This window comes from Vombatus ursinus, unplaced genomic scaffold (genome assembly GCF_900497805.2).
Source record: "Vombatus ursinus unplaced genomic scaffold, bare-nosed wombat genome assembly UNPS02011431.1, whole genome shotgun sequence".
Classification (NCBI taxonomy): domain Eukaryota; kingdom Metazoa; phylum Chordata; class Mammalia; order Diprotodontia; family Vombatidae; genus Vombatus; species Vombatus ursinus.
This window is the reverse complement of record NW_020951209.1, coordinates 280,473-303,141: the sequence shown is the minus strand read 5'-3', so window position 1 is coordinate 303,141 and position 22,669 is coordinate 280,473. Positions and strand designations below refer to the sequence as shown.

General features: G+C 37.5%; 1 protein-coding gene across 2 annotated transcripts in view; it reads right to left on the bottom strand.

Moving 5' to 3' along the window:
- Positions 1-22,669, bottom strand: part of GUCY2C (guanylate cyclase 2C) — a 103,558-nt gene that overhangs the window by 1,135 nt on the left and 79,754 nt on the right. For both annotated transcript variants that reach the window (XM_027856420.1, XM_027856421.1), the window contains 5 exons: positions 18,054-18,246; positions 14,177-14,351; positions 10,205-10,303; positions 6,731-6,825; positions 2,382-2,458 (listed from right to left, as the gene is read on the bottom strand). In XM_027856420.1, coding sequence (XP_027712221.1) covers positions 2,382-2,458; positions 6,731-6,825; positions 10,205-10,303; positions 14,177-14,351; positions 18,054-18,246 — 639 coding nt within the window. The remainder of the gene's footprint in view (positions 1-2,381; positions 2,459-6,730; positions 6,826-10,204; positions 10,304-14,176; positions 14,352-18,053; positions 18,247-22,669) is intronic.

Below are 22,669 nucleotides of genomic sequence, written 5' to 3'. Positions count from 1 at the left end.
CTCAGCTTCTCATTCTGTGGAATTCTCCACCATTCCCAGCAACCTTTTCACCCTGGAAGTGTCCTCTACCATGAGAACCCCCTCTTCCAATTGGTGAGTTCCTCTTTGAACCTCCATTTTGAGGAAGTGCCTAGGGCAGCCATACTCACTCCTCAGTCCTCTCTCAACTCCATTCCTGAATTTCCTGACTTCTCTACCATGCTCCCACACTGGTACCTTATCAACCTTCCTCTGCTTTACTGTTCCTTGAGGGCAAGGATTGTTTTTGTTTTTTGGGTTTTTTTAACCCTTATTTATATTCCCAGTGCTTAGCACAGTGCCTGGCACATAGTAAGCACTCAATAAGTGCTTATTGATTTTAAAGAAGGTAGATGAATAGCCAGGACCCTGATTTAAAACTTGGCCCCTTCCAACCTTTCCAGACTCTAAGCATTGTCATTGACTGTTCCCCAAGGTTGGAATTCTCACTCTCTTCACCCCTATCTCCTGACTTCTTTGGCTTCCTTCAAGTTCTGTATAAAATCCCATCTTCCACATGAAGTCTACCCCATCCTCTTTTTTTTTTTTTTTTGGCAAGGTAGTTGGGGTTAAATGACTTGCCCTGAGTCATATGTTATATGAGTGTTATGTGTCTAAGGACAGATTTGAACTCAGGTCCCCCTGACTCCAGGGTCAGTGCTCTATCCACTGTACTACCACCTAGCTGACCCTATCCCATCCTCTTTTATGCTAGTACCTTCCCACTTTATTATCCACAATTTATCCTGTATATAGCTTGTTAGTACATAGTTGTTTGTATATTGTCCCCCCCCCCATTAGACTGTGAAATCCTTGAGAACAGGGGATGTTTTTTGTCTTTCTAACTACCCTCATTGCTTAGCACAGTACCTGGTACATAGTAGGTACTTAAAAATGCTTGTTTACTGACTGATTCACAAACCTTGAACCTTTTGGTCAAAGGCAAATGCAGGCTTAGTTCACAGCAATAGGAATATTCTAAGAGTTTGAGATGATCCTATCTTGGCCACAGGTTATATAGCTAATCTCAGGGCAAGTGAGAAAGTCTGGTTTAATTTGGGGCTTTTAGTCCCTCTCATAGAGTTGACCTAGTGTTTAAAAGTCAATTCCTTTTCTTTGTCAAAGGCCAAGGAAAAAGCTATCAGAATGTTTGCTACAGTTTCTGTCACTACCCAAACTGCTGAGAAACCTAGACACCCTTAATTACTAAATGTCTTTGAAGTATAGAAATTGTCACCTCAATTCTGGACATACTCAAAGATTTTCAAAATGCCAGAAACCCTGGTGTCTAGGCTCTGCTCATAATTACTAGGTGGATGGCTTCTCTAGATAACTTTAAAAGTCCCCAGTGTATCCCAGGCCTGAAAGCCTGCTGACATCCCAGGTGATCTTGCTGTTTGAATTGTAGGTATAAAACAAAGTATTACCACAAGTGACCTCAGCCAAGAGTAGGTAGGACCTGAAGATTCAAGGATGGAAGAGATAAGAGCAGAGTTCTTACTCCTTAATCAGTTGAATTTTTCTCCAGGCATAAAAGTAGAAACTAGCTTCATAACTCTTGTGGCACACCAGAAGTTTTCATATCTCTATTTTTTGCCTCATCAGAAGTTAGAAAGGAATATAGTATACGATTAAAGACCTAAACAGGCCCCCAAGAAGCCCCAGTAGTGAAGTTTTGTAGTCTACTCATGTCTGATATATTATTTTCCTGCCCACAGAAGCCGTCAAAGATTGAATTTCTTATACATAGTAAAGTCTAGAAGAGCATTTCTCAAAGTATGATCTAGGAACCCTTGAGGGTCCCCAAGAACCTTTCACTGAGAGCACAACTTTTTTTCATAATAATACTAAAATGTTATTTGCCTTTTAAAAATTCCTCCCCTTTCCAACTACTTATCTGTGTGAGGCCATATTTTCTTCAACCAAAATAGCATATAGCAAAAGATTAAATGCAGAAGCAGATATAAGAATCCAGCTGTCTTCTATTAAGCCAGATATTAAAGATATTTGCAAAAATATGTGAAACAATACCACTTTTCTCATGAAAATTTTTTCTATTTTGGAAAATATAGGTATTTTTCATAAAAAATTATGTTAATATACAGTAGGATTTATTATGGTTATTTTTTAATGATTTAAGAAATATTTTTCAAATTTATCCATTTTAGTTTCTAATATAATAAATATTGTTAAATATAGCCTACATAAATAAAAGCTCTTTGGGATCCTCAATAATTTTTAAGATTATGAATGATTTCTGAGACCAAAAAGTTTGAGTGTTTGAAAACTGCTGGTCTAGACTCAAGAACCAATAGTCCAATTTCCCTTTCTTCCTGTCCTTTATTCCACATTCTATAACTTACGCAGAAGGAGGTGTGGGCAACCTATACTCCTGGTCCTTAACTCCTGTGAGCCAGTAGGTGGTCTCCGTTCCCCTTCCCTAATGAGACAGAAAAGAGATACATTGCTAGTGATGGAATAAGGCAATTCATACACATCTTCCCAGATTTCTCTAAACCTGTCCGTTTGGTCATTTCTTATAGTACAACAGCATTTGTCCAATAATTCCTCAACTGATGGGCACCTACCCCTTTTAGTTTCAATTTCTTTGTGGCTACAAAAAAAGAGCTGCTCTAAAAAAACTTTTTTGTACGCATAGGGGTCCTTTTCCTCTTTCAATGGGTTTTAGGTATAGTAGAGGTATAGATGGATCAAAAGGTTAACACAGTTTGGTGACTGGGGTCAGAGTTTCAAACTGCTTTCTAGAATGGCTATGCCAATTCACAGGTCCATCAACTATGTGTTAAGGTACCCAAGGCGGGGCCATCTCCAGTCATCCTGATCTATATTTGGCCACTGGACCCAGATGGCTTTGGAGGAGAAAGTGAGACTGGTGACTTTGCACAGCCTTCCCTCACTTAAATTCAATTCACTTGCAAGTCACGGCATCACCATGGCATCACACAAGGTGCCCAAGGGACTACTTTTAAAAAGTAGACAGTAACAAAATTTATTTAGAAGAACAATAGATGGGGCAGCTAGGTGGCACATTGAATAGAGCACTAGCCCTGGAGTCAGGAGGACCTGACTTCAGATCTGGCCTCAGACACATAACACTCACTAGCTGTGTGACTCTGGGCAGGTCACTTAACCCCAATTGCCTCACCAAAAAAGAAGAAGAAGAAGAAGAAGAAGAAGAAGAAGAAGAAGAAGAAGAAGGAAGAAGAAGAAGAAGAAGAAAGAAGAAGAAGAAGAAGAAGAAAGAAGAAGAAGAAGAAGAAGAAGAAGAATAGATTTAAATAGAATCTCAAGGGAAATAATAAAAAAAAAAAGGAAGAAAGGAGCAATAACACATCTAGACCTCAAGCTATACTAAGAACCAGTAGTTATCAAAACGATTTGGTACTGATTTAAAAAAAAGAAAAGAACAGTGGAACAGACTAGAAAAGCAAGAACTAAAAAAAAATGAACTCAGTAACTCAATGTTTGATAAACCCAAGAACATAAACTACTTGGGGAAGAACTCCTTGTTTAATGGTAACTTCTGGGAAAACTGAAAGCAGATTAGCAAACAATAGACTCATAGATTGATAGATTTAGACCTTAGTGGTTGTTGAATCCAACTTCTTCATTTTACAGATTATAAAACTGGGGCCCAGAGAAGCAAAGTAGAATTCCTAAAATCACACAAGTAGTAGGTAGCAGAGCTGGGATTTGAATTCACATCTCTTAACTCCAAATTCAGCTCTCTTTCCAGGGGATTTGTTTTATGAAGTTTGGATTCAATCAAAGGGCCACACTTAAGGACCTTGAGGCCACAGGTTTCCCACCCCTGAACTCTTTTATGAAAGTAATGGAAAAAATGTTAATAATACAGATTAAACTTTAAAGTGTGTCATGTATACATTTTTTGAGAGCTGATTGTGAAACATTTACATTCCTAAATAGCTTCCAGAGATAGGGTGACAGCTCTTCAGTATTCTGCCCTGGTCAAATCATATCTGAAGTATCATATTTGGTTTGGGGTATTGTAAGATATTGATAAGCTAGAGAGCATCTAGAAAAAAGTGATTAGGATGATCAAGGGAGGAAAAGTACCTCGAGTACATGACATGTTATTTGTCCTTCATTCTCAAGGAGGACCACAATATCAGCAAGGTGATGTCATAACTTGCAAGTGAATTGGATTTAAGTGAGGGAGGGCTGTGCAAAGTCACCAGCCCAGCCTCACTTTCTCCTTTGGAGCCATCTGGGTCTAGTGGCCAGATATAGATCAGGATGACTGGAGATGGCCCTAAGTGCAGTGAGAGACCTTGGCCTTTTTAAGCTAAGGTCTTTCCCAGGTCTTAATTTGTCTGAGGCAATGTCCATTCAGTGATTAAGACCAGGTAAAAATGAGGCAAAGAATGGCTTCTTTTACCTAGTAAATAATAATAATAATAATAATAATAATAATAATAATAATAATAATGATAATACTAAAATCAATCTGGCAGGGCTTGAAGACCCTCAAGATTTCTGGCCAGAACAGAAACAATTGCTATTTACAGTCACTCTGAACCATCAGAATCTAAACAATGACCATGACACATGAGGACTAGTGGAAGTGGAGCTATTTAGCCTGGAGAAGAGAAAACTTAGAAGGAAGATTATAGGGGTCATCAAGGCTACGGTGTAAAAGAGAGATAAGACTTGTTTTATTTGGCCCCAAAAAACAGAATCAGGACTAATATGTAGAAGTGAAAAAAGGCAAATTTAGGGTTGTTCTAAGGAAAAACTTTCTGACCATTAGAGCTATCTTAAAGTGGAATAGGTATGAGGCAGTGGGTTCCACCTCATCGGAAGACTTCAAATAGAGGCTAGATGACCCTTATTTTATATGTCATAATAGTTCTTTTCCTCATATGGGTTGAACTAAAAGGACACTTCTAGTGGCCTAGAGGCACACAGAAGATTCCTCATAATTTTGTAAAGCTTTATTTATTTTATTTTTAATTTATGGAAGAAAACAAGCATTTCTATAACATAATATAATAAAAAAAGATGATTGTACATTTAGCAGCAAATCTATTATGTACAACTTGTTATTCCTTTTAAATATACAATACAGTTTTCATGTAACTTTTTTCTTTTTCTTTTCCCCTTTTTCCCCTTCTCTCCCTCCCCCCATGGCTACCATTAGACACAGATATGTATATATATGTAAAATCATTCTATACCTATTCCATTGATCAGTTCTTTCTCTGAATGCAGATAGCATTTTCCTTCATAGGTCTTTGGAGTTAATTTGTGTATTTATAATAGTCACTCAAAGCTGTTTTTAAAACAATATTGCTGTTACTGTATACAATGTTCTCTTGTTTCTGCTTGTTTTGCTCTTCAGTATTTTGTGCAAGTCTTTCTATGTTTTTCTAAGATCGTTGAGCTCATCAGTTCTTATAGCACAGTGGTATTCCAAAACAATCATACACCACAACTTGTTCACAATTATTAAATTCTATGGTTCTAATTCCATGACTGGGGAATGTGATTTATATACACATCATCATATATAAATGAAATGGAATATTATTGTACCCCAAGAAATGATAAATATGAGAAATGCAGAGAAACTTGGGAACACATATAAACTGACGAAGAGTAAAATAAGCATAACAAAGAAAACAACAGGCACAATAACTACAACAATGTAAATGGAAAGAATAAAATTAAACAGAATATTGTGTGATTATAATGACCAAGGTCGGCCCCGGAGAAGCCATGAGAAAATGTACTGCCTTCCTTTGGTTGGAATGTTGTATATGTACATACATACATTCATACACATATGCTGTCAGACATGGTTAGTGTGTTGATTGCTTTTATAAAATTATATTCTTTTTAAGAATCTTTTTTATCAGGGTAGAATCACTGAGTGACAGTGGGAAGAGGAAGTTCAGAAATTAATGTGATATAAAAATATAAGGCAACAACATACTTTTTTAGAAGACAGATAATATTAGCAGCAGAATGCTGACATGGTTTTATGTAAAGGGCAAGAAGTGAGGAAACAGGAACATGTAACTAAGATGATGAAGGCTGGAATCACTAACTTCACTAGCCCAAACTCCCTCCCTTACCCCAGGAAACCCTCCAGGGCTATGCTAGAGACAAATGTATTGTGAGAGCAGGTAGTTACATTTTCAGTGTAAATTTATGCCTTACAAATCCACAAACAAATGGATTTATATTTTGTTGATTGTTTAGACTTAAGAAAGTGATGGAGAAAATGTTAATAATGGAGATTAAACAATTTTTAGACAACTGGTTGTTAAATATTTATCAGTATACTCCTTTGCCTCTTTCATTCCCATTTGGGAGGATGTACCTCTTCTGGCTGAAAGGTAAAGAGGAAGGTATTGATATGTATGTGAAGGAAATAATAGAACCTTCTCATCAGCCCCTGAATGTAGACCCAGAAAAAAAAAAAAGAATTGCATGGTGTTAAAACCAAATCTGAGACCACTTAATTGAAACAAGACTAAGAAGTTGACATTTCTCACGTTGATCGTTAATCTGTGAGGAGAAGGTAGAAAGGATAATTGGGGAAAAGTTGTTAGATTCTGTCTCTACCTTCCTCAACTCTGGGGCTTGAGAGGTATCAGATGAAAATATTTCTAAATATAGTTAAAATAAACAAAAGTAGTGGCTGGTGTTTCTCTATATCTGTTACCTTTAAGTAAGTTTCTCCTCTCACTTCATATAGAAACTGGCATTCGGTCCTCTTCAGAATAGCTATAGTGGATACACTCACATGAATCCTCAAAGCTAAAAAGGAAAAAGCAAAATTAAATTACTTCTATCAGAATCCAATTTCATAGCCACATGCGTTCTCACTTATTCTAGCAATATGTTTCAACTGTTTTTATTATCTTAGGTATCTTCTTAAAAAGAGACTTTGTGACCTACTTAAAGCACATCCTTTCACATGGGAGTGCAAATGATTTTCATTATTCTGTAGAATGTTTCCAATCACTGTCTCCTAGGTTCATGAACGTTTGTCCACAGTTGCAGTAGACGTGTCCTAGCTTGGGATAGGGAACTTGGGATTTTGGCTTTGTTTGCACTATGATGTAATGTCAAGAAACTCCACTAGGGTGGTGGCCTGAGTGAAGAGAATAAGGATGAGAGATATTGTGGTTGGAGAACTAGCAAGACTTAGTGATATACTGGTTATGTGGGAGAAGGGAAAAGGAAGAGTCAAGGATGATTTTAAATTTACAAACTTATGTGACTGGGAGGATAGTGAACAGAAAAATAGAAAAAGGGAAATTTGAAATGAAGGCAAGTCCATAGAAAAAGATAAAAATTTCAGTTTTGGACATAATTTGTTTGAGATGTTTATAGGACATACAGGAGTTCAATTCTCTCAAGTCCTGCTCTCTGCTCTCACTCATATGAAAAACTAACAATGAGAAGCCAGAGTCCCAATTAAGTTGGAAACCACTGCTATATAATTACCAATTCCATTATAAATATTCAACAAAAGCTTAAAACTAACATCTCCCAAACCAACCTCATACATAATTCACAAAAAAATTGCTAGCACAAATCTTATTTGACCTATCCAATTTTTAGGAGCCCCCTCATTAAAACCATTTCTTTCCACTCTATAGCCTTCTATTATAATAATAGTATTGTAGAATTCATAGATTAAGGCTTGGAAGGGACCTTAGAGGTCATTTAGTTTAACCCTTTTATTTTATAGATGAGGAAATTAAGGCCCAGACAAGGTTAAGTGACTTCCCCAAAGTTACACAGATATTAAATAGCAGACTTGTATTTTAAACCTATGTCCTCTGATTTCAAATACATTCTTTCCACTGAACCATGGCTTTCTCTCATAATCATCAATAACAAACATTTGCTGGGTTTCTACCATGTATAAGTGACTATTCTACCACTCTTCTCATTATCAATTATTTTTCAGTCATATCTGACTCTCTGTGACACCATTTGGGGTTTTCTTAGCAAGATACTGAAGTGGTTTGCCATTTCCTTCTCCAGCTCATTTTACAGATGAGGAAATTGAGGTAAACAGGGTTAAATGGATTGCCCAGGGTCATATAGCTAGTAAGCATCTGAGGCCAAATTTGAACTCATGAAGATGAGTCTTCCTGATTCCAACTCCAATCCTCTATTCACTGGGCCACCTAGCTGCAACACTTCTCATTATCAGGCTGAAGCAGTATAGAATCCGTGCTGAAGGACACTTGATTTATGAATTCTAAGTTGTACATCCAAGTCACTATTCCTGGTCCCTATTAACATCTATGTCCCATTGATCTACGATTTCCATTATAACTACAGCCAGTGGCTGCTGTGAAAGCTCCCTGAAGGCACTATATCCTCATAACCCTTTCTCCTTTAGTTAAGGAGACCCTGTTCCTCTTGGGGACATGGTAGCTGGAAGATCAAATGTTGGGCCGGAGTCCTGCTTATGAGAGTCAGTCTTTCAGTTTGAGCATATACAACTCAGACAAATACTACAGTTCATGGCTTGGTTTATTATTTTGCTGATTGATTTTATTAACCGAGACTTAAGAATGTGATGGGGAACATTTTAATAATGTAGCTTAAATGTAAAAGTATTGCATGCACATTTTTTTTCTGGACAGCTAATTGTTTACCAATTTACCATTTACCAATGCAACACTGGAAGGACCCCATACACCCCTCCTACCTGAGTTCTTACTTCATCCCTGTCAGATGACATGGTAACAGTGGCTACCAGAGTCTCAGTTCTCCTATTCCCTTTGCTCCTGGAACACCACACTCCTTCCCAAGAAACCACTGGAGCTCTCACCCTTACCCACAGCTTCCAGACCCCTATGTGACCAAGCATCTCCATAACTCTAAGAGGCCATCTCTCAGCCCCAAAGCTCTCAAAAAAAACCCAGAACAACTCAGATCAATAGAAATAAGGGAGAAGAGTAGTGATACTCATTTCAGTTGTATGTATGGAGAGAGGGAGAGAGGATGAGGAGAAGTATGTATCTTTGGGAGTGGGAAATGGTAGATGTGTTCCTTGTATTCCTAGTGGTAACCTGGAAAGTATTGCTCCTTAGCAACAAAGTTATAAATGGTAGAATAATTCTACAGAACTATTGGTTCTGTTTAGCTCAGATACTTCATCATTTTCAAAGATCTGCTATTTCATCCCAGGATACACCCTCCACTGATGCAACTTGATATCACCATGGTTGAAAAACTTATCATCCTACACATAGCCAACTCAGTAATGAGCCTTGCCTATAAGACAGGCATACCATCACCGGGTCTATATTATAAGCCTGTCTAGCTTTCTAGAGCCTATGCTCTGGTGTCATAGTCTTCAAGAACCCAGAGTTGTTTACATAACACAAAGAGGCATCAGAGTAATACTTATGTATCAGAGTAGGCACAATATATCATATAAGTGTTTGTAGGCTGACTTTTTGGGCAGCTAGGTGGCATAGTAGATAGGGTGCCAGGCCTAGAGTTAAGAGGACCTAAGTTCAAATCTGGCCTCAGACACTTAATAGCTGTGTGACCCTGGGCAAGTCACTTAATCTTGTGTGCCTCAGTTTCCTCATCTGTAAAATGAACTGGAGAAGGAAATGGAAAACTACTCCACTATCTTTGCCAAGAAAACCCCAAATCAGGTCACAAAGACTGGGTTGACTTAGGGAATCTTTATAACGTCATTTCTAGGGGAAAATATTTGGAAAACTATTGAATTTTTGGAACATGGTGTATTTATGAGTTGATGATTCCTATATAAGTATCTGCCTATAAGCCTATTTACTAATAGACTTATATTTCCCTCACTAGTGTGAATCTACATGATAAACAAATAAAATGGAGATAGGAAGGCAAGATGGAACATATTCAGTTTTTCATTAGGCCTACTCACCATTAAACTTTCTCTGATCCTATGGACCAATGCTCATTTTCATGCCTATCTCATCATTCATGATCCAGGATGAAAAACGTGACTGATGTCAGGGGAAAAAGTTTTTATATGTGAGAGTATAATTTTCAGTCTAAGAAAAGGATATTCATCTCACTGTCCTATTTATCTCTAATACTAATTTTCTGCTCTTTCTACAATGCTACTCTGTTGGTGGATACTCAGGCCACAGTGAAAGCCAGTTTCTAGCCTTACGGAGGCCTGTGGATTCCATCCTTGAGGCAGCGTTCACAGTATCTCCAAACAGACAGTAGCGAGGCATTTTGATTCCAACAACTCCAGCAGCACATGGGCCTGAAAAAGGAGAGGAGAAAGAAGAAAAAAACTTGAAACATGTAACACGGTGCAGCTTAAGTCTGATAGAATATGCTCATTACAGGGCTAGACACTTTTTATCATTGCAAAGAGGCGAAGGAGGTTGCAGAGCACTAAATGAGGCTTGCCTTCAATGGATGTCTGGGAAGGCAAGAACAATTAGTAAATCCATGTGTTAGGTATTTGCTAAGATCTTGTCCTGAAAGTTAATTTTTTAAGTGAGGGGAGTTAGGCTGCACAACGGATAAAGTACTGGGCTTGAAAGCAGGAAGACATGAGTTCAAATCTTGGCTCATACTCTTTCTAACTGTGTGACCCTGGGCAAGTCTCTTACCCTCTCTCAAACTCAGTTTCCTCATTTGTAAAAAGAGGAGTTGGACTTGGGTAGCTTCTGAGGTTTCTTACAGACTATGAATTCTACCCTTGAATAGCATAACATGTAAGGGAATGTTTGCCCTTTCGAAGTTTTGCATTCTGTACCAGGGGCAAGGATTTCAGGCCTATTCTCATATGTCTATGGACCTAATTAAAACACAAAACCTTATTTTAACAATTAGTCTTGGAAATACCAGTCTAAATGGATGCCTAATTACATGACTTTCATATTTGTTTTTCACTCTCTGTAGACACTAACCAAAATTTGCTTTTTAGCAATATTTAGAACACATTTAGCCTTGAAGGTAAGAATTCACATTTAAGTCAGAGTTCTAAACTTGAGGAACAAAAAAGAAGTGAAGGATTCACAATCATTATGGTGCAGTGGTACACTCAGGAAGCCACACGAGGATTTGGCCCCAGGACCTCCACCTCCAAATCCAGGACCCTTTCCTTTGTACCATGCTGAAAGCCTACATCTCCCTCCTGCCATCTTTCTTCTCTCTCAATGTGTTGGCTTTCTAGGTTGACCATCATGGGGGGGATTTAAGGACAGAGGTCATTCCTGTATGGGAAGAGAGGGGTTCTTCCATGCATGGGCCTCTGTTTAAGGGCACTAGACCGCAAGGCTACATATGGATGGGATGAGGTATTTCTGACCTGCGCCACCTGGGGTTTGGTAGTTGCATCTGTAGCAAGTGCCCCCACTGTGCGCTTCCAAGGCCTACATGCTCCATTCCAACTGCCAAGGACAAAAAGGATTCGGTGCAGAGAGCCAGATGGGGGTAAAACAGCTGAGCAGTCAAATATTCGTTTGGAATGTTTGAGGGTAAGGAGTTTTAAAAGTTAAAAATTAACTCAGGAATAGCAAAATCAGGTATTCATTAAGCAATGACAGCGGGAAAAAATACCAAATGCAATTAACTTTTCAGGTTCCTCATGTTTCTATTTTTAATTTTCTGGTTGGTTTTCTCAGTGGTTTTGGACTTTAATATTGTTTGCATAGTCTCATCCTGGAAAGAATATGTTCTTATATAGATTTAAAACAATCACCACCATCCCCTACCAAGAAAAAAAATCTGCCTTCAAACACTAGGTAAATTCTTTCATCAATTGGTAAGACACTTTTACTTCAGGAAAAAATTTAATTTGACATAAGTAAGTTGCTGCTTCTTGAAGAAGGTAATTTTAGATTTCTTCCCATCTTGCCTCCTTTTCCAGAAACTTCCATCTGTTCCTAGGTACATACAAAGGTTAAGTCTCTCCCACTTGAAAAATGGAGCAAACAGGGGGTAGCTAGGTGGTGCAGTAGATGGAGCACTGGCCCTGGTGTCAAAAGGACCTGAGTTCAAATCCGGCCTCAGACACATGATACTTACTAGCCGTGTGACCCTTGACAAGTCACTTAACCCTGATTGCCTCACCGAAAAAAAGAAAAAAAGAAAACAAAGAAAAATAGGGCAAACAAACTTGAAGATAACAGGGTAGAACAGAAAGTTTCCAGCACGGCAATCTGGAGATAGGAGGTCTGGAGCCTCAGTCCTGCCAAGAGCCAGCTGTGTGACCTTAAGCAAGTCATTGCCACCTTTTTATGTCCCAGTGTCCTTGTGCATAAAATGGAGATAATAATACCAGTCACATATACGTCATAGTGCTTTTTTGAGATTCAAAGGAGCTTTGAATAAAAGAAGCTACACAAATGCAAATTCATTTATCATCTTGTTCTTATTACTAATGATAAAGCAATGATAAAGATAAATAATGGCTACAAGGAAAAGAACCCTTCTGTGCAAGTGTGGATATAAATCAATTCTCTCATCAATGGCGTTGGACAGATGCACTCCCACGATCTGCTAGACAGTGAACAAGCCTCAGGGGTTTGATAATAATAATAATAATAATAATAACTACCATTTTATAATGCTTTAAAGTTATACACCTGGGATACCTAGGAGTACACTCAGTGATAACCACAAGACTGAAGCCCTCTTCAGACCTCTCAATGAATGGATCTTTAAAGAATACCGTACCAGGGCCACCTGACCGCTGTGGTATGGATAGAGTGGGATAGTAGGTAGTAGAATACTAGGTCACCTTTGCATCCCCTGTGAGTGCTTTCAGCATGATCAAGGTGGAGGGGGCACTTTTGGTCTAGAACTCAAAAGCTCCCACTGAGACACATGTTCTGGTGGCCATAAGCTCCTGTGGTCCATAGTTTATGTGGCTGTGGGTGGTGGAATCCTTAAAGGACTGCTGATCTGAAGCACATCTCATCATACACATCATACATGACTTTTTTAACAAGTATAATGTGGCTAAAATGAATACCAAAGGCCTCTCTAATCAAAATAACAGTGAGGATAAATGAGACACAGCAATAGATAGAAATGTTGCAAGGAAAAGCGACAACCAAAGAGGAAAATACCTTAGAGCATCAACTTGCAGACTGAATTGGGTGCTTATTGAAATGGAGAAAAGGAAAGACATTTTGCCCAAGCAGCTAGTCTTGGCACTCTGTGATGATGGAAGAAGGATGAAGGTGGCATCTTCATGCTGACTGTGCATCTGGGACATAGTCCATTGTTTTAGCACTGGCTGGAAGTCCCACCTTCTTTCTTTCCTCCTGCCTACTACCTTCCTAAGTTACTGCCCAGCTCCAGCTGCTGGCATCAGAGCACTACAGAGCCCAAAGTACAGCAGCCACAGATGACTTTAGCTTTGTGTGTTTGGCCGACTGTTCTTATACTCAGGCATTTTGGTGGTTTTAGTCTCTTTTGCTGATCCTAGGTCATAGGTTAGTGGCTTCTAGATCAGGGCTTCTTAACCTGGGGTTTGTGAACTTTAAAAAAAAATAACTATTTCAACATGATTGGTTTCCTTTGTAATCCTGTATATTTTATTTTGTACATTAAAAAACATTATCCTAAGAAGTGGTTCATAGGCTTCACCAGACAGCTGAAGGGGTTTAAGACACAAAACAAAAAGGTGAAAAACCCTTGTTCTGGGCTGATCTACATTTTTGTAAGATTACTATGAGGAGGAGGAACAATAGTGCCCCCTCATCATGGAATTTGCTTAGCTTGTTTTGTTTAAATAATCCAATCTTTCCAAAAATATTTTGATGATGTCACCATAAAGAATATATGGGGAAATAGAGAAAAGAAAAAGGCAATAGAATCTCAAGTCACTTAATGAGGTTGAAACATGGGGTGGTTTGTCTCAAAAGCTGGCTTCTCTCACTTGGTGATTGAAAGGATTCAAATGAGAAAAACTAAAACCTGCCCAGGAGTCCTTACACTCAGGAGACACATCTGACAGTTCCTGGAAATCTAAGTACCCTTAGAATTTTAAGAGATAACAAAATATTCATGACAAACTGGTACAGAGATCACATTTGGAAACCCTTTCTCCTTAGTGACTTAGTTCATACAAAGAAGTAAGCATTATTCCTAGTTGGAGTAATTTTTAATTCCATACCAGAATGTACTCCAATGCGGATCCACACAGGGAGGCCTGGAAGATGCTGGAGTTCAAAGGATCCCATGAAACTGAGGATATCCAAAGCCATCTTGGCAATGTCTACTGCATGTCGATTGCCATTCCTCTTTGGCAACCCGCTAGCAACCATGTAGGCATCTCCAATGGTCTCCACCTGTGGAAATAGTTTTCTCTTTAGCTATCTTACTCCTTGGAAAATCACAGAAATTAATGTAACAATAGTCATTTTACATCATCAGTAATATGGACTGAGTGTTTACCATGAGCATGGCACTGCATTACTAGTGAGAATTATCTTTGAGAAGATACAATTTATCTTATTGGAACCAGATTAAGAACATTCTTACAATAATTTCTCTAGGATGTCATTTAATCTAGTTAGATGAATAATAAAACAGTTCCCATGTGTTTTAACTGCACAGTGAACTAATTAACAATATAAATCACCCACATACTCTGATGATGATTATTATATAAATACTGAATTGGACAGAATAATTTTATGTGATTTCAACAACTAGCCTTCCACCACTTCCCTCAGGAGAGAAAAATTAGGAAATACTTCCCAAAAGCCTCTATTTCCTTCATTGAAATTTATCTCTTTTTTTTCCATTTTTTATCTCACCCCACTCGGTAGAGTATATTAAAAACATATTCTCTAGCATTGACCATTTTCCAAATACTAGTTCATACTTGGGAATCATTTTCTTATCAACAGTTCTTATTTTGACATGATATAATATATATAATGTTCTTTCTAGACTTTAAAGTGACACATAAACATCAGTTATTATCAATATTATTATTTCTACACTTCTTAGTCTAGAGATTCTAATATTTTTCCTAAAAATTAGCTCAAGATTGATATTGTTATCGAGTGCATGCATCCTTTTATTTTATTTTTATTTTTAGTTCATCCAATGTTGAACCTGGGAGACAATAAAGATAGTGATGTCCTTCACAGAAATAGGGAAGTTAGGGAAAAGGTATTTTAAGAGGAAAGATCATTTTGGACATGTTGAATTTCAGATGCCTATAGGAAGTCCAGATGTAGGTGTCTAGCAGATAGCTGGTGATGGCGGGCTGGAGCTTAGGAGAGATATGAAGGCAAAATATATAGATTTTAGAGTCATCTGTATAGGATAATATTTGAATCCTTTGTAACTGATGAGATTTCCAAGAGAGAGAGTATGTAGAGAAAGAAAAAGAGAGTGCCCATAACAGAGGTATACAGTATATCAAGGGATGGGAGAGAAGACCTGGAGGATGTTCTAGAAAAGGAGACTGAAGGTCAGACAGGTAGGAAGAGACAGGTTTCAGCTCAATAGCTTTTCAATTGCTTTAGTTGTTAAGAAGTTATTTCCTTAAGTCCAGACCTCTTTGCAACTTCAACCTATCATTCCTAGTTCTGTCCCTGAGGTTAAGCAAACATTGCCTAATCACTCACAAGACAGACCTATAAACTCTTGAAAACAGCTGTGAAACAAAGCCAATACAACCAAGATTAGAAGGTAAGCAGAAAGCTGGGAAACAATTTTACAGCCAGTGTCTCTGATAAATGCCCAATTTCCAAATTTATAAGAATACAAATCATTCTCCAATTGATAAATGATCAAAAAATATCAATAGGCAGTTTTTAGATGAAGAAAATAAAGCTATCTATAATCATATAAAAAGCTTGAAATCACTATTGATTAGAGAAATGCAAATTAAAACAACTCTGAGGTACCACCTCATAACTATCAGATTGCCTAATATGACAAAAAAGGAAAATGATAAATGTTTTAGAAGATGTGGTAAAATCAGAACACTAATTCATTATTGGTGGAATTGTGAACTTATCCAACCATTCTGGAGAGCAATTTGGAATGATGCCAAAACTGTGCATACCCTTTGATCCAGCAATACCACTACTAGGTCTGTATCCTAAAGAGATAATAAAAAAGGGAAAAGGATCCACACGTACAAAAATATTTATAGGAGCTCTCTTTGTAGTGGCAAAAAATTGGAAATTGAGGGGATGCCCATCAAGTGGCGAAGGGCTGAAGAAATTGTGGTATATAAATATGATAGAATACTATTGTTCTATAAGAAATGATGAGCAGGCAGATGTCAGAAAAACCTGGAAAGGCTTACATGAATTTATACTGAGTGAAGTGAGCAGAACCAGGAGAACATTGTATATAGTGACAGCAACATTATGCAACGACTAACTTTGTTAGACTTAGCTCTTCTGAGCAACACAATGATCTAAGACAATTCCAAAGGCCTCATGATGGAAAATGCTATCCACATCCAGAGAAAGAACTATGGAGTCTGAATGCAGCTCAAAACATACTATTTTCTCTTTTTTTTGTTTTGTTTTTTCTTTCTCGTGGTTTTCCCCTTTTGTTCTGATTCTTCTTTCACTACATGACTAATGTGGAAATACATCTAATATGATTGTACATGTGTAGCCTATATCAGATTGCATGCCGTTTTGGGGAAGGGAGAAGGGAGGGAGAAAGAAAAAAATTTGGAACTCAAAATCCTATAAAAGTGAATGTTGAAAACTATCTTTACATGTAATTGAAAAAAATAAAATACTATTGGGGGGTGGGGAAGAAAACAGTTGTGATCTGCTCCATCTTTTATTATTATTACCCAAGCTAAACATTCCCAGGTCCTTCAACCTATCTTCATCTCTAGTCCCCTACCATCTTGATTTCCCTTCTCTAGAGATGTGTGGATAATATCCTTCTTAAAACATTGCAACTAGCACTGAATACAATTATCCAGGTGTGGTCTGACCAAGACATAGTACAGTAGGACTATCACCTCCCTCATTATGAACAATATCTTTTTTTTTGAAGCAATAAAAAAGCTCATTGTATTCATGAGTTTTAGGGTTATCATGTTACACTGCTGACTCACGTTGAGTTTGCAGTCTGAGAAAATCCCAGATCCTTTTTTTTTTCAGATGACCAGCTTTCTTAGCCATACTTTTCCCACATTGTGAAGTTGATTTATTGATCTCATTTGAAAGACTTTGCTTTTATCACTTTTAGAGATCTTTTTGCATGCTGATTCTCTTAGTAGTGTGTTAGCTGACATCCCTTCCAACTTCATGCCATCTAAAACTTTAATAAGCATTCCACCTCCTTTCACATGTCATGGATAAAAATATCAAACAACAATCGGACAAGGACATATTCCTTGCACTCCAGGAGAGATTTCAAATTGCATCAGCCAACTTTTTGGTTCTGGTCATTTCGCCATTGTTGAATCCACCTAACTATACTGTTGCCTAGTCCATCTTGGCTACAAGGGTAACACACTTTAATAATTCATTTTAGAGTTCATTTATATTCAAGATTAGAAGTCAAGCACATCAATTTATAATCTACAGACTGTATCCTCCAACCCCCTCCCACTTCTTTTTTAAAAATTGGGAAAATTCCTTCTTCTGAGGAAGAAAAATACTATAAGTAAGAAGACAACCAGTCTTCACCATACATATTGATCCTCTTCTCTCGATCTATTCAGCCTTGTTAAGGGTATTTTAAGACTGTTACCTTGGGGTAGCTAGGTGGTGCAGTGAATAGAGCACTGGCCCTGTAGTCAGGAGAATCTGAGTTCAAATCTTGGCCTCAGACCAAGCACTTGACACTTACTGGCTGTGTGATGCTGGGCAAGTCACTTAACCTCAATTGACTAAAAAAAAAAAAAAAAGAAGAACTTGGGGCAGCTAAGTGGCACACGAGGATCTGAGTTCAAATCCGGCCTCAGACACATAACACTCATTAGCTGTGTGACTCTGGGCAAGTCACTTAACCTCAATTGCCTCATATATTAAAAAAAAAAAAAAGACTGTTACCTTGTAGACATCATGGTGATCCACAATGTGGTCGAAGCTCTTGTAGATGTCATTGAGCATATCGACCACCTCCATAGGGGTGCTATACTTGCAGATGGTGGTAAAACCTACAATGTCACTGAAGTAAATTGTGACCTCCTCATACAGTTCAGGTTCCACAAAACCTTTCTCCTTCAAAGACTTTACCACTAGCCTGAAGAAGGGAAAGAACACAAAGAGAAGGGCTTCTAGTTTCAGCCATTTATTCTTTTCTCCCACAAACCATTGCCATGTAGCAGCAACAAATCTGTAATATGTACCAATAAATCTAGATTGTTGGATTCCTAATGAACCCAATTGCCTCATTACTCACAATAAGGAACTAAAGAGAAATGATAAACATGTGCATATGTGTGTGTACATGTGTGGAACATGTGAAGGTGTATATGGCCTGGATAATGTCCAATAGCTTGATATTTGAACATTATAATTAATACATGCACATTATATCAAATACACAATACTCTCTTATATACTTCTACATCAACTGATATCTTACGCAAACTTTAAATATATGAAAATCATGAATGGTTTGCTAAATAATAGTAACAATAACAGCTAGCAGGTTAAGGTTTACAAAGTGCTTTATGTGTGGTTTCTCATTTGATCCTTAGAACAACCTTATGAGGTAAATGCTATTATTATCCTCCTTTTCAGATGAGGAAACTGAGGCTGAGAGAGGTTAAGTGACTTGTTCAGGGCCACACAGCTAATAAGTGACTAAGGCAAGATTCCGCCTCAGGTTTTCCTGACTCTAGCATTGTAGCCACTGCGTCATCAAGCTGTCTCATGAACAAAACACTGTCTAAAAGTATATTCACTGACCAAGAATTAGAAAACATTCAAAGCCAGAATGTCCTTTATAAGATTATAAGGAAAAAATGTGTTCTTAATTTGTTAATAAGATCTAGACCAAACTAAAATTCTTGTCCAATTTTACTGGAGTTAAAAAAAAAACCAGAACACATTTGACTTCCTAAGCAGTTTCATTTGTGTCACCTTTAAGCCATAAATATTAAATTGTTTAAGATAGCTGTGTTTTTATCTTCTTTAAAAATTAGTTTTGAATGTCATGAATGTTTAAAAATATGGTTGAAGGAAAAAATGTTTGGTTTCTTTAAACAGTAAATTCAGTCATTGGGAGAACCCAGGCTATAATGATAAAATTGAAGAGTATGGGACCTCTTGCGTACCAAGGCAATTGATCCTTACTATATCTAAGCAATAGAGATGAGAGTGGAAAAGTAGAAGGTTAGTCATATAGCAGGCCATACTTATAGTATTTCATGTGCTGAGTCAGCCTTCAGGAAACTGGACCAGAGTCACCTTAGATAGTGGGTAGGAGAGTAGAACAAAGACTAGTCACAGAGTCCTACTTTATTAGCAATGCTGCAATGAACTCATATCTTTGGTGTGGTTGTTCCCTTCAGTGGTGCAATAGCAACCCATCATACCTTTGCATTAACTCAATAAATATTTGTCAGGTTTCTAATATGTACAAAGTACTGTGTGATTATTATTCATGTTTTTACATAAATCTTCCATAGGAGATTAAGCTATTGTCCTTTACCATTTCTTTTACTATTTCATAGATATTAGTTTAGCACTTGTGCATTCCATCTATTATATCTCACTCTGTACTACCTGCTCACCTCCTTTTCTAGTCAAGGAGAACATAAGCTATTTGCATTAATGTCAAGAAAAGCTATTACTGAGCTGATGGGTTGGTGTGGTTTATCTAGTTCTACTGTTTTTTATAAGTCCCCATTTAGTATTCTTCCCATTATTAATTAGGTAGCCATAATTTATTAGTTTTTTAAAAGGGGTACTTACCAAGGAGGTATGACAGGGACAATTTTTATAGAACATTCATCTAAAAGTGTGGAGTGTATATTCCCAGATTTCTTTGAACTCATCCTTTTCATCACTTCTTATGGCACAATCATGTTCCACTACATTCATATATCATAATTAGTTCTCTACTATGTGAATATGACCCTGCTCAAGTCCAACATTGAAAACCATTAGTCAATGGTTTAAGCTTCTAAGTACAAGGCATTGTTAGGGTGTCCAGGTACTGATCACCCACTCATTGCTTGTAATATTGAGATATTACTTTGAATAGAGTGCAGTTAATTTCATTCATTGCTGATACTCTGCCCACCAAGCAATGGAGCAACTCTGTCCATTGGCAATGGAATTCAGAAGTGAACTTGATTTGGTAAATGCTTTGTTGTTTCTTTTGAAAGTTTAATTTATTTTTTTCTAATTAACATGTACTTATCTCTCTCTCTCTCTCTCTCTCTCTCTCTCTCTTTCCCCCTCTTCCAGTGGAATAACAAAAAAATAAAAGCAAAACCCTCAGAACAAATATACATAGTTAAGCAAAACAAATTCCCACATTGGCCTTGTCCAAAAAATGTGTTTCTCAATCTGCATTTTAAGTCCATCGCTTCTCTGGTAGGAGGTATTTCATCTTCTGAAATCAGGATTTATCCTTACATTGATCAGAATTCTAAAGTCTTTTAAAGTTGTTTTTCTTTATAATATTGTAATTTTTGAATAGATTGTTCTCCTAGTTCTATTCAATTCATTCTGCTTCAGTTCATAGAAGTCTGCCCAGTTTCCTCTGACATTGTCCATTTTGTTGTCTTATGATATAATTATATTCCATTGCATTCATAAACCATAAATTATTTGGCTAATCCCCAATCTGTGAGCATATTCCCCCCTAGGTTTCCTGTTTTGAACTACTATGAAAAAAAGCTGTTATATTTTTATACATATGGACTCCTTTTCCTTTTCCTTAATCTCTTTGGAGGCATATACCTAGTCATATATGATATCTTTGGATCACACAGCTAGTACGTGTCTAAGGCTAGATTTGAATTTAGGTCTTCTTGACTCCAGGCCAGGAGCTCTATTCACTGCACCACCTGGCTACCCCTTAGCTTTTTTTCAAAGCACAGTTTAGGTGACATCTCTTTCATAAGGCCTTTCTTCTTTCCCCCAGTATCAACACACTCCCTATCTTGAACTACTTTATAACACTTTCTATTTCCTTACCAGAGTGCAGGTTATAACCCAACTCACACCTCAGAAGAATGGAAGGTCCCTGAAGACAGAGCACATATGTGTGTGTGTGTATACATTCATCTATATGAACCATGTAAAAACTTTTGGGGCATAGTTCCAAATTGATTCCTAGAATGGCTTCACCAATTCACACCTCCACTAACAGCGCTTTAGTGTTTTCCTGCAGTCCCTCCAGCTTTGGTCATTTTTGCCAGTCTGGTGAGTGATAGGTATAATCTCACAGTTGCTTCGATTTGCATTTCTCTAATTATTAGTGATTTGGAGCATTTTTACATGGATGTTGATAATTTGGATTTCTTCCTTTGAAAACTGTTCATATGCTTTAACCATTTATCCACTGGGGAATGGGTCTCAGTCTAATACATTTGAATCATTTTCTTAAATATCTTGGATATGAATACTTCATTAGAGAGACTTGCTGCAACCACTATGAGTTTAAGCCTTCACTCTTTCAGAGACCCAGATAGTAAAGGTGACAGTGTGCTTTGGATTTTTTTGTGGGGGGGAGAACAAATTTATTTTGGACTTTGTTTTTGTTATATCTTTTCAATATATATGCCTTTGTAAAACCTATTTGATATTTGATTAGATAATATAGGGCAACAATTACTGATGATCGATATTAGGATGGGTAAGCACACACCAGAATGGGGGCTTGAGCCAATAGCATTAGAAAAACCCTCCTAACCCTTTAGGGTACCCCTAGGGCCCTAAAATAGTTGAGGATGCAATTGTCCAATATAGCTGTTCTCTGGGAACTCAATTTGCCAGTGCATGTGCCTGTTGGGATAAAGACCCACAGAGTTTACACGGATTATAAAGGGTATACTCAGCATTACTCTGTTGGCAAATGTCACTTTGTTAATTCTCTTTCTCCTCTAGAGATTGCCTTAAGGCTTATACACAGTTCTTAGCTCTTCTGCCCCAGTCTTTATCTGTTAGTGTAAATATTTTAAATAATTAGTTTCTTTTTTTTCTTTTGACCACTCATCAACTTCTATCTAGATACTAACTACTTTATAATTTTCTTGAGCTGAAGCAGTACCTAGCTCACCATCTGGAGCACTCACCCTTGAATCCTATCTCTTATTGCATGTCTGTAAGACAGCCTTATAAAATGAAGGCCATCAGCTGGTTGTCTCTGCAACCCAGCTTCTAACCCATTTCTTCAGCACATCTCCTCTCTTCTTGTTACTCTCCCATTACCCTGCTCAAGGATTTTTATTATTTATTTTTATTTTTATCTATTCCCCCACTAAAGGATTTTTAACCTTTTTTTATTTTTTACTCTAAATACTTTAACATTCCAAGGAATCAGAACATGGCTTAAATAGGATAGGCATTCTACCTATAGCAGGATATCCATGGACTTGCTGAGCTGAAGAAGAGTGAGGGGTACCTGCATGTGGGAAAGGGGAGAGAAAGAAGAGAAGGGAAGAGAAGAGAAGAGAAGAGAAGAGAAGAGAAGAGAAGAGAAGAGA